Source organism: Rutidosis leptorrhynchoides, chromosome 8, assembly GCF_046630445.1.
Source record: "Rutidosis leptorrhynchoides isolate AG116_Rl617_1_P2 chromosome 8, CSIRO_AGI_Rlap_v1, whole genome shotgun sequence".
Lineage (NCBI taxonomy): Eukaryota > Viridiplantae > Streptophyta > Magnoliopsida > Asterales > Asteraceae > Rutidosis > Rutidosis leptorrhynchoides.
In genome coordinates this window covers 264,082,246-264,095,282 of record NC_092340.1, presented here as the reverse complement: position 1 = coordinate 264,095,282, position 13,037 = coordinate 264,082,246, and the positions used below count along the sequence as shown (strand labels likewise).

Here is a 13,037-nt window from a genome sequence, read left to right as displayed (position 1 = left end):
ATGGCAGTGATGAATGCTGACGGTTTTATGTGTCGGAGAGGATAAATAAAGCTGAAAGATTCAAAATACAACTGTAATAAAAGTTTTTCATCATGCTCCAATGTTTGTTTATAATAATAATCACCCGTTTTATTTTTATCTTATCTGCATGGATTAAAATCGCAAGTCCTAAAAATCAACTTACGCTTTGCAATTTACAAATACAAAGTGCGAGTTCATCGTAATTTCGCAATAGCCATTTGCAAATTGCAAACTAGTATTGACGATTTACGAGAGTATTTTGAAGAAAAAAAATTTTAATTAAGTTTTATAATACGTTTGAAAAAAATTGCGTTTTAGTTAATATTCTCTATACCAATTAGTTTTTTAATGGATTCTTTCATTACGTATACGTTGAAATTGAAAAGGACGGTGGATATTCAATATGAACTTGTAAATTGTGTAATTCGACATGGTAATATTTCTTAAATTCACCTACTAATTTGTCTTTAAATTATTTATCATTTAGCTATCTTGGATTAGTATAGATAGAGCAACATGTCAGCTCATTTAGACATTCCCAACATGCTTAAACATGCTTGATGCTTCTCTTTGCATACTAAAAGTTTAATTAAGAGTTTTTGAGTTTTATTCTACTAATTACAATAGATATCAAGATTGGTTTTATCCTTACAATAAGAGATAGTGTAAATTTTATTATTATTTTTAGTGGAACGTTTCTTACCTTGCATCATATCGTATCGGGGTTTGTCACGTTAAATCGTCGTTTCTTTATTGTCGGTATTACAATTTGTTATAATTCGGTATCTTTTCTCAACAATGTGTATGCGGGGTTGGCATATATTAATTTTGAAGAGGGTGATCTAAACTTTTTAAACGTATATGATATTAAACAATCAAATCTTATGATCATAAAAGAAAACCAAATGCCCTTTTCACTTTTTCTTCCCTTATATATACAACATTATCTCTTGTAGACTTTGTACCACATATATTATATATAGTATATAGTATATATAGTACCAAAAGTTAAAGAGAGAACATGGGAGAGATTTACAAACAAGAAAATATTGAATTACTCCATAATAGCTAATTATGTTGTGCAACGAATTTACCCGCTCCATTTCCGTTATCGATGTATAGGTAAGTTCTAAAATATAATAGATTTAAAAAAACATATATTTGTATCCAAAATTCTAAAATAGATAATAAAAAAAAAAGGTTCTAAAATAGATCATAAAAGGACCGTAAAAAACATTTCAAACCGTCAATATATCTTTACGATTAATGAATAACACAAGTATACAGCATGGATTCCACGTCCAAAAGTTAATACTTTTCTTTGTATCCAATCACAACAACCTTCTCATTATCTTTCTAATAGTTTATAAATTGAATATAATAATTGAAATAGTATAAGATATATACATACTTACGTACGTTAATCAATATTCTTACTAATACTCCCTTTTTGACTAAAGAATTTGGTAACAATTTCTCTACCACCAATTAATATAACTTTTTTTGTGACAATATGTACTATGATTATTGCCACGAAAAAATAATTAATTTGTAAGAAATGTATCGAGACCGTCAGATCAAGTTTAGAACACTCTACTGTCTTTGGCACATTCAACGTGTTGATGATCTTGAAGCTCAAAATGCCAAAGAGCATGCACGTGTTTAGTCTATTCACATAGGAGGCCGGCTTTTGAACATGCTTAAAACGACAGCGTCCCAATCGTCATTGCCACTGAGCAGATTGAAATCCAACACACTATGCGATGATAAAGATCCGTTCTTTTTGCCTGTACCATTTGACAAATATTCGATTTTAATATATTGATGACTTACGTCATTTCTAATTGTCGTATTAAGAATGTTCAATCATGCAATAAACGACGTTGATGTGTCAAATTGTATAGTAGATTCTATATTTCTATGCTCAAAGAAATGAGAGTATTGAAAAGTACAAGGTGGAAAGATCCATGTATACATCATCAAAATTAAAGCAATATGTGTTGATAAAGGCTCAGCGGTCGTATATTGGGGCGTGCAAAGCGTCCAGTCGTAGAATGCCCATTACCCAAAAGAGCCCAAAAGTTATAGCACAATGTTACATACCAAAATCAATTTGATTTGATATTATTTTTTATACAACTATTATTTTAATTGATGTTAGTATTTTTGACGTTTATTTGGTATTATTGAACTTTATCATTATTATATATGAAAAACTTTCTTATGTAAAAGGTCCACTTTTATTTAATGAAAATGTCCATAAAAGTCACAGGACGGTCCTGTTAAGGTTGGTCCCGAAAATTTAAGTATTTAGAATGAGGTGGAAAACGAATTCTTCTATATTTTTTTTTTCTTTGAACCTAGTCAAAAGCGTAACATATGATACCGTATTTACTTTTATTTTTTTGTGTCTAGTTAAGTGTATTACATATTATAAAATTTGAGCCCTTAAAAAGACTAGGCCCCGAGCATCGATCGAATTGTTGCGGCTTTGTGCCGGCGGCCATGGTTCATTTTTATTCTAATTTTCTTGACTGGACATTATATATATAAAATCATATGATGTGCATTTGCCGAAAAATTGGATTTCTTTTTTAAATTTCATTTTTCTTAGAATAATAGGGGTAAATATCTTTTTAAAAAGATATAATCATATAACATGACTAGCATTTTAATAAAATATTATTTAATAATAATATATGAATGGCGACGTCGACGTTGATTTGTAAAGGCATCTTATTATTTTTAATTATTGAAATGTATTACCTCTCCTAGATTAATTTGTTGATCCAAGAATTTACCGACATGTGTAGTTTTTTAACACATGCACATGCCCATGCCATCATATGTATATAAAGTTCCAATAAAAAAAAAAAAAAAAAAAAAAAAAAAAAGAGTAAACAAAATAATTAAACAGCTTAAAAACTGAAGTTAATATACTAATAATTGGATTGACCAAACAACGTATCCTAATATCTAATAGTAATGGAATAAATACGACGATACTAGAGCATATATACCATATAAAATTCCACACCTTATATAACTACCCATTGAACATGACGTCATTCGTAAACTCAAGAGTCAATGCTGACAATATTATGTACTCCATAGTTGTTTCTTGTAAATATCTAAACGCAATTTATTCAATAAGTACATGACCATCTTTATGTTGACATATGTTGACACACTGAGCATATTTCTCTATCAATTCATGAGCTCATCAAATTCGATCGTGCATAACTTATATATAAAGTACAATGTTATTTAATTATTTAATAAACATGAAATTTCAAGCTATTACATACCTTGTTAGCCTTGGAAGTAAGTGAGATCCAAGAAGGAGATGCCGATATCGACGGTGTCGTACTCGTGACTAAAGTCGATAGCCCGACATTGTAAGCCATCGTTCCATCGGGCTGAAACAACCCGTAGTTTCGCTCAGATGTCGGGCCGGGCTTCATATCTTCATTAAACAAAGCAAACAAGTAAATCTCTAATCTCATTTTAGGCCTCAATGGTGTCCCTTCACCACTTAACTGCCTTTTCAACAAATTCCTATTATAAGTAGCCGCATTTTGAGGTGTTGCACCAATTTCATTCGCGTCACCTTTTGATGGCCAACCCGTTTCCGAAACCCGAACCTCAATCCCACCAAACCCTAACCGAGCCATCGCGAATATAACCGCGTCAACTTGAGCATATAACATGTTGTCATAATGCATATTTGTATTAGGATCAACCATGCCTTGATTCGGGTTAAATAGCGCGTAATCTATTGATATTTTACTAGGACTATCTTTATAAGCAAAATAAGGGTATGCATTGATCCAAAATGGTGATTTTGTTGTTGACAAAAACTGTAAAAGTTGTGTCATTATCGGTACGAGTTCATCCGTAAATGTTCCTTCTGATGGTGGATACGAATTCGAAAGAACCGCTAATGAAGAAGGTGTCGATACTTGAATGTATTGTTGTAACCCTAATTGTGTTAAAGCTTTTTGAATGCTAATCATGGCTGGAACCAAATTGTCCACTAATGACATATCGTCTCCTGTGAACACTTCATTTCCAACTGCAATTCCGGTTATTTTTGTAGATGGAACGTACGGTTTTATACGTGAATTCACCCATTGTAACGCTTGTTGTGGATCTATTAGTGTTGCTAACATTTCGTTCTCAACCGTTACGATTAATTCAACCCCGGAATTAGAAAATGCTTTCAAAATATCAGGATTTGTATCGTAGATTCGTGTTTTTGTAACTCGTAGCGATTTTAAAAGCTCGAGAACTTTGTCTGGTGGTGGTAAATTGTTGCCAACTTGACCGTAGTTTATACCAAGTGATTCAACAAAATGAAAGCCTATTATAAGAACATAAAGTCACAAATCAATCAAAAAAAATATATGGATACGTCACATGCATACACATGCACAAATACATGTAATATATCAACGTTTACATTGGCTCGTTACATGATTTATTTAGATTAGCGCTAAGCCTATTGTAATCATAAAATATAGATTATTACAATGGGCTTAGCTTTGTATTAACTAAACTGTAACGGGTCATCATCAATGTCCGTTAGCATGAACGTACCGGTCAGTATTGTTGGTTATCAATGTTTAACTCGAAAAGTAAACTAGGATTGTACAAATTAATTAACCTAACCTGATAAAGATAATAGGATTCCAAGAACACATTGCACAATGAAAGTAGTTTTAAGACAAAGTTCCATATGTTTGGAGATAAAAGAAAGATTTGAGAAAGAGAGAGGGGAGGAAAGATAGAAGGTGGGGGTGTGTTTGTATATATATGTGTGTGAATGTATGTATCATGTATGTATATGTGGTTTTGGTAGTGGGAATTCTTTACTTTGCTTGTTAGAAAATAAATAAATTGAATTGAAGGGTAATGAGAGGTTTAAATAAGGTTGCTTTGATTTTGAGGCTTGGGGGCTCTCTTGCCTCTTAAATACTTGTCCTAAAAGGCAAGGCCCCTTTATATAAATTTCTATTCTATGTATTTAAATAAATAATCTCATATAAAAGGCTAAAGTTTATGCATGAAATGACTGATATACCCCTTATCAATTTCTTCGCATAAAAGTAAACAGAAACACTTGTAGTACGTACGTCTAACGTTTTTTTCTTATTACAAAGTTGAGTAATAGGTATCATTTATGTTAAAACACGTGACAAGGTCTACTATATATAACAGATGTGAAAAACTTTAATCGTAACACATTTGATAAAGCTATAGGTTGATATGATCCAGCTAGTCAGAAAAGTAATAGTTAATAAATACTACTGACTCACTAGTAATGCACTAAACGAATAGGGCGGGTTCTATTTTTAAAGCAGATTAAAAGAAAATGGTATATTCTTCTTTTAAGAAGAAAACAACAAAAAATAAACAATGTTTGATTGTTAATCAAATAAATAATACGCCTAGCAATTTAATTTAAAAAGGATGCTAATGAAAGCCAAATTTAGGCACATGCATGTCAAAGGTATAAATATAAACAGAGGTGATTTTGAACAAAGGCAAAGTGGACAATCGTTTAGGGTCTAAAAATTTGAAAGGCTCAAAATTTTGAATATGTTTATACTTCTCTCAAAATTTTCAATTAAATTAAATAAAAATTGTCAATCACAATTATAATACTGTAAATTTAAATACTTAAATACATTGTAAGTAATAAAAAGAAAAAAAATTAAGTATTAAAAAATTTATACAAGTTTAAAAAATTTAGCAAGTATGAGGGTCCATTTTTATTTTCACTTATGGCCATCGAATTGTTGAGACGGCCCTAAATGTAAAGCAACTTAATAGAGGTGAATAAATATTCAAAAATTTGTTCTAAAAGCGTTTACGTATATATAATAATAATAATTATTAATAATAATAATAATAATAATAATAATAATAATAATAATAATAATAATAATAATAGAAATAATAATAATAATAATAACAATAATAATAATAATAATCATAATAAAAATCATAATAATAATAATAATAATAATAATATAATATAAATTACGTTTTAAACTAATTAAATTAGGATTAATGAAAATAAAAAAACAATTTACTTTAACGAGGATAAAAAGTTCGTCCTTCGGTGCAAGATTTTGATCAGTTAACGTTTGATTAACTGAACGTTAAAAATGTGGTTAACATGCTGGTTATTGTTTGATCAATTGAATAGTAAAAAAATGATTAATTATCGAGCAATTAAATGTTAAAAAAATAAAGCAATGAAAAAGTATGGTTAAAAGAAAGTAAAAAGGTAATATAAATATAATTAAAAAAAGTTTCAAAAACAAATTACGAAAATACTTTTGAAGTTAGAAGCAGTGTTGTAAAAAACGGAAAAAATGGGGGTGTAGACGGAGGTGTAGACGGATTTTGGAGTGCCCCGTCCCGTTTATACATAAAACGTTTGAAAAAACGGAAATCGGCCAAAAAACGGTCAAAAGACGGTCAAACACGGTCCGAGACGGGAAAAAACGGGTTTTTCTGATTTTTTTCAAGTTTTTTTTTTTTTTTTTTTTTTTTTTAACATTAAACGTTGTGCTATTACTTAGGGTTTCTTTTTTTATGTTTGAAATGTTGAAGTATTTAAACATGTGTGAAATGCTTATGTTTGGAATAATGTAATGTACAATATATATATAATATATAACATTTTTATTTAAAAGTCAACGTTAGTCAACATCCGTCTAGACCTCCGTCTCGACCCCGTCTCGACCGTCTCGACCCTTTTAGAACCCGAACGTCTCGACCCCATCTCGCGTCTTTTGCAACCTTGGTTAGAAGTATTTATCAAATTGTCATTGTGAACAATGTTTCACTGTCACCATAATTATTATTATTATTGATAAGGGTTATGTGAGGAATATTCATCTGAATCCATAAATTAAGTTGAGATTCAAGGGATCAATGAGAGCGCGACATGTGGCGCGAAAATCACATGTGATTGGAAAAAAAAAATTCAAAAAAAAATTTCGAATTTTTTTCCCGAAATTTTTTTTTTCAAAATTTTTAACAATCGCATGTGATTTACATGCACAATCACATGTGATTAGATTTGACTTGCATAATCACATGTGATTGGGTTTACAATCAGCTGTGATTGAAATGCAGAATCACATGCGATTGTAAAGAAAATTTCGAAAAAAAAAATTTACCAAAAAAAAAAAACATTTTTTTCGATTTTTTTTTCAATCACTTGTAATTTTCGCGCCACATGTCACGCTCTCATTGGTCCCTTAGATTTCAAGCAAATTAATGGATGCAAGTGATTACAACTCGGGTTAGTTAATACATAGTTTAATGTTATTAATACATCTCTTTATATTTATGTATTGGTACGTGTTGTTATTAATTGCTACAAAAAGGTGTAAGGATATTTGTAAGACTACAATCCAAATATTACGTCAGATTGTTGACCATATCGTCGACCCATTTGACATATACATTAGAAACTCTATAAAATAATACACTTGGAGTCACCAAAATTTATTGATTAAAAGAATTATTAATTAATCGATAAATTAATAATTTATATATTATTTAATATTTTATGAGTTAATTACACTGATGGTCCCTGTGGTCTAGGTTAAATTACATCGCTAGTCCCTAACTCTTAAAAATTATATGCTTCGTCCCTGTGGTTTTAAGTTCAAACGGTGGTGGTCCCTGTGGTCTTGGTTAAATTACGTCGCTAGTCCCTAAATCTTGAAAATTATATGCTTCGTCCATGTGGTTTTAAGTCCAAACGGCGTTGGTCCATGTGGTATTGCAGTAAATGTGTTTTTTATTTCTTTTAATTTATCTTCGCAAAAATTGAAGACCTAGTAATCTAGTGTTAGTAAATATGCCCTAGATACGGAGTAATTAAATAGGGTTAACTGCATTATAATGTATCAAACTAAGGTCTGACTATCCTAGTAGGTAGCGAACTACGTTTCAATGGTAATTGATGAACTTGTTATCCATTGTTGTATGTAATTTAATTTCTTACTTATACTGACGTGTCATCTATGTAAGGTGCCACGGCTCCAAAATACATACAATAGCAATTAATATAAAATATATCACACATAATGGAAGGTCGAATAGTTCAATAAACATTATGAAAGTTGGACCTTAGTTTGATACATTGTGAAGCACCTAATAAGTAAGTCTAATGCAAATGAAAAGAGTTTTTTATCCAAATTTTTGTAGAACTAAAGACCTGAAGCACTAAAAAGCTCTTTCCATTCGAAACATGAATATTCTATCTGTTTGCACTGAAGTGTGTTATACTTCTGTAGATTATTTGTTTAATTATGAATGTTATATTATATGTGTCTTTGGGTTACTCAATACCATCTGACCAACCTGACCATTAAGAAGCCTTTTACCAAGCCACTATCTTGTGTTCTACAAAATACAATTCAAGTTATCAGATTAGTCACTATTACTAATCCCAAGCACTTTCAATTGATGTAACAAGAGAATATTTTCTAATCCAAGAAGTATAATTTAACTTCGTTCTAATCCAAGGACCACCGCCGTTTGAACTTAAAACCACAAGGACGAAGCATATAATTTTTAAGAGTTAGGGACTAGCGACGTAATTTAACCAAGACCACAGGGACCACCTTCGTTTGGACTTAAAACCACAGGGACGAAACATCTAATTTTCAAGAGTTATGGACTAGAGACGTAATTTAACCAAGGTCACAGGGACCATCGGTGTAATTAACTCATATTTTATTAATTTATAGTAGAATACTTAGTTTACAAACACCTTTCAACATTTCACTTAATTATTGTATATAATGCATGTATATTAAATGAACGGCCCAATTTGAAAGAAACCTTTAATCTCCCACCTAATTATGCTTCTTGTGTTCAATGTATCATTTTATGGAAATTAAAAATATTTTCTATATAAATACAAGATCAAAATAGGTTAACACAAACAAATCATACACACAACATGGCTTCCCATCTTAAAGGTGAGAAAAAAAACAACAATGACAGACGAGATTCGAACAGCATTATGCAAGCACAACAAGGATAATCCAAGTCTCACGCAAAAGCAATTGCAAGAATGGATTCATAGTAACTATGGTTTGTAGGTGAGTCAAGCGACAATATCGAATACAGTTAAGTAGTCTTTAGAGTATCTCTCACTTGCTCCCAAAAGAGGCGATGTTAAGCGATCAAAGAGTGATCAAAGATGAAGGTGGTGAAAGCACTCAAGAACTCTAGAATTTGATCAAAGAGTTGGGTTATCGCAATGCAATGGATGTCGAAGACGTTCTGATTTACCCAGAAGAAAATGTAGTTTCACAATTGTTGACTGATGAAGAAATTATTGAAAGCGTTATTGGAATTAATAAAGACAATATCGATGTAGAAGATGATGAAAGTTCTACAATGGAGCCCCCTTCGCGAAACGAAGCTATTAAAGCTGCAATCACATTGAATAATTTCTTGTTGAGCTATGAGAAAACAACACCAGAAGTTCTTACCATGCTAAGAAAAATTAGAGACAAGATTCAAGGGGAAATTGATTTCAACAAAAAACAAAAGACAATTGAGTCATTTTTCAAGAAACCTTCATAAATCATTCATGTAATATGCTATATACTGTATAAGTAATTATTAATTTATATTTTATATGAGGTCTAAAGAAATTATCAAAATTGTATTATCTTATAATGTTAGCGAATTATTAATTTAGCACCCTATCCCCGAGTCGGAACCGGCAAAAAATATATCTTAGAGAGTTTATTAAATAATCGAGTATTAATTTATCGAATTTCTATTGTACTTGATCTCTAATATGCTGTATTTATTTTGTAAATTTTAAATATCACATCATTTTTCAATTTTGATTTTGGTTCAATGTTTTCTTTATTTTATTAACGAGTGTTATGGCCACACAAGTTACTGCAAAGTTAATTTCATTATGTACATTTATAATTACAATTCACATATTAACAATTATTAAAATTCTTCTATATGAAAAATCAAAAAATACATGTATGTTAGATGTATATTATTCTAGCCCAATACTAATTTTTACTAGTGAAGGGACCCGTGATTTCACGGGATTATATAAGAAAAATTATTGAATGATATTTTATTAACCATTTCTCACAAACTACTAAATACCAAAACGACCCACCAATTTCCTTTATGTTCTCAGATCCTATTATAAGTCTTCCTAATATACCTATCCGCCTTGTAATTTGGAATACTCTTTATGCCATCTATTTCTAACATCATCCTCAGTGTAATGCAGCGAAAAACGTCTGGATATACTACGTTTGGCAGACAATATTTCTTAACAATGACAACAACCATATGCATCAAAAAACACAAATAATACATAAAACATCAAAATTCAATCAAATTAAGTCAATTTTCCATATGGGTATACCTGAAGGTTTCACTTTTTATTTAAAATAAGCATCAAAAATCAAAATTAATGAATCATAATTCAAAACCCAATTCAAATTCTGAATTGAAGACTATAAACCCACAGAAGGTATACCGTAAAAAGAAGAAATCGTATTCCACTATCAACTAAATATAATCATTATACTTTAAATGTTTGGCGTATTGTTTGATTTTTTTCTGATTAAATTGATACTTCTACCGTAAATTTACGGATTTAAACCCTAAAAAACAATTCCAATAACTGTTACAATAAAGTAGAAGAACATTAGATAGGAACCAAAAATCGGAACTGAGAAAAAATACCTGTTGAATATGAAGAAATCTTGATTACAACCAGCCTTTTCATTGAATCTGAAACCAAAGAAGAAGAAGAAGGAAAATGAAGATTGATGGCGTACAGAGAAATTTTTAAGGAAATGAGCATGTTTAAAAAAAGTGTGAATTTAAGTAATAGATGTTTATTAGTTAAAGCTAGGAAAAAAAAAACTAACCTGAAAGGAAGAAGAAGAAGCTGTTGAGGAGGGTATCTTCAAAGGAGCTTATCTTCTAGGGTTTATGAGCTTATCTTCTAGGGGTTTATTTTGATTTGGGATTAAGTTGTGTTTTTTAAATGGAAAAGATTGAAAGTACCATCAGAGCGGTGGTGGCTATGGTAGCGGTGGCGATGGTAGCGGTGGCGGTGGCGATGAGCGACGGTGGCGATGGTGTCTGGAGTATGGTTGATTGTAATATGTTGATATCTGATTGAAGAAAAACGTATGTTAGCAACTCCGTATCTGCTTTTGTTTTTGAGAAAAATAAATTTGAATTCATTTGTATTGGATTAATTCAAGAGAAGAAGTATCAAGAAAAAGAGGCTTGATGTTCAAGAAAATCTGATATGATTTGGAAAAGGGAGGTGATTCTCACACACCATTTTTTATCTCATACACACCTTTTTACATAAATGGACAAGTTTGTCCTTGCTTTTTACATAAAGACAAAAATGGAAATGTTGATTAATACAAGGGTAGGGTTGGAATTTCATGTAAAAGAGTGTATATGAATCAACAAGTGATGTATAAGGATCACCTCTCCCAAAAAGGAGTCTGAAAGAAGATTTATCAGAGATATGTTTTTTTTTTACTGATTTTGATTAGATAATATAATATTTAAATTTAATTAGGAATTAATTTGTTTATGACATCATTCAAAGGCCCTCCCCTTTTTCTTTTTTTTGTTTTGATTTTTTTTATAGAAGAAAAATAGTTATTTATGATGTCATTTAATTAGCCTTTTATAAGACCACTCCCAACGGTGAGCCATCGGGCCGTCCTCCTTGCACTTCCTCGAGGGCGCCGATGGCATTGTACCGCCATGGCTCCTCCCTCCCTCGTACTCAAGCTCCTCGCCCTGGAAAATTTCCTCATATCCACGAGAGTGAGGGCGAAGTTTTGTGGTTTTTTCAATTTTCAGTGCATTTTTTTTTCCTTTTTTTTGCTGTAAATTTATATATCATGAAAAATGGAAGTTTAAAAAAAGGTGGGTGAGGTTGAGGAAGGGGTGAGGTTGAAGATGAGTTTGGTAGGTGTAATTTATTTAATTTTGTATTTTATATTTTTATTTATATGGGACCCACTACAAAATTGATACTCCCTCCGTCCCAGATTAATTGTCCAGTATTCCTTTTTGGGACGTCCCAGATTAATTGTCCACTTCCAAATATGGAAAGTAAATTTGATAAAGTTTACAATATTGTCCCTAATGAATTAATTAAATTACAAAGGTGGGAGGGATTTCTAATTAATTAGTTGAGGGTAAAACAGTAAAGTAAGAAAAAAGTACAGAAAGAGTACAGTGTGATAATGACATTTCTTAAACTGTGTGTTTTTTGTCTGGGGACAATTAATCTGGGACGGAGGGAGTAGTTGCTAAAAATTGGGAGTTCTATACTAGTAGTATACGTGTAGTCTTCTTTTGATTTTTGTTTTTTTTTTTTTTTTTAATCATTATTTCATATATTTGATTGGTAAATTATTGATTTTTAACTCTAACTTAGTTTTAATAATAATACATAAAGTAAATAAAAAAATTGAGGAAGTATGTCATGGTTGGCAATGGTGTGTTATGGGTGTGTTATGGGAGTGTTATGGGAGGAAGTGGTGAGAAAAGAGGAGAGAAAAAGCTGATGTGGCGCTGAGGAAGTGCCCATGACGGCGTCATGGTTGGGAGTGGTCTAAGAATAGAATAGATAGATTGTAAGAGCCTAGCCCAACATGTGTATTCCCCTTAGGGTTAAAATGCCTATTTATTGTGTTTACCATTTGTTCACCGGGCATTATGAAATAAACATCATTTATCAGTTTGTAACATGGTATCGACTCGTCCTTTTTTTCAACCCTACAAAACATTCATCGTCACATAATATTGGCCCACATGTGCATTTTTTTCTTCTTCTTTGTCCTTCTTCAACATATCATCTTCTCTACCTCATGGCCACCAGCAAATATGATAAAATATATACGGTAACATATGTCCATCATTTCATACCCGTGAAATTAGACCTCGCA

General features: G+C 31.2%; 2 protein-coding genes across 2 annotated transcripts; one reads left to right on the top strand and one right to left on the bottom strand.

Annotated features, from left to right (window-relative positions):
• Positions 1–1,557: 1,557 nt before the first annotated feature.
• Positions 1,558–4,759, bottom strand: LOC139863106 (glucan endo-1,3-beta-glucosidase 14-like). The gene is made up of 3 exons (XM_071851749.1): positions 4,693–4,759; positions 3,330–4,384; positions 1,558–1,808 (listed from the first exon to the last, which is right to left on the bottom strand). The coding sequence occupies exons 1-3, from the start codon at positions 4,757–4,759 to the stop codon at positions 1,722–1,724; spliced, it is 1,209 nt and encodes a 402-aa protein (XP_071707850.1). The 3' UTR covers positions 1,558–1,721.
• Positions 4,760–9,324: 4,565 nt separating this feature from the next.
• LOC139864189 (uncharacterized) lies at positions 9,325–9,648 on the top strand. Its single transcript, XM_071852774.1, has one exon. The coding sequence runs from the start codon at positions 9,325–9,327 to the stop codon at positions 9,646–9,648; it is 324 nt and encodes a 107-aa protein (XP_071708875.1).
• Positions 9,649–13,037: the final 3,389 nt, after the last annotated feature.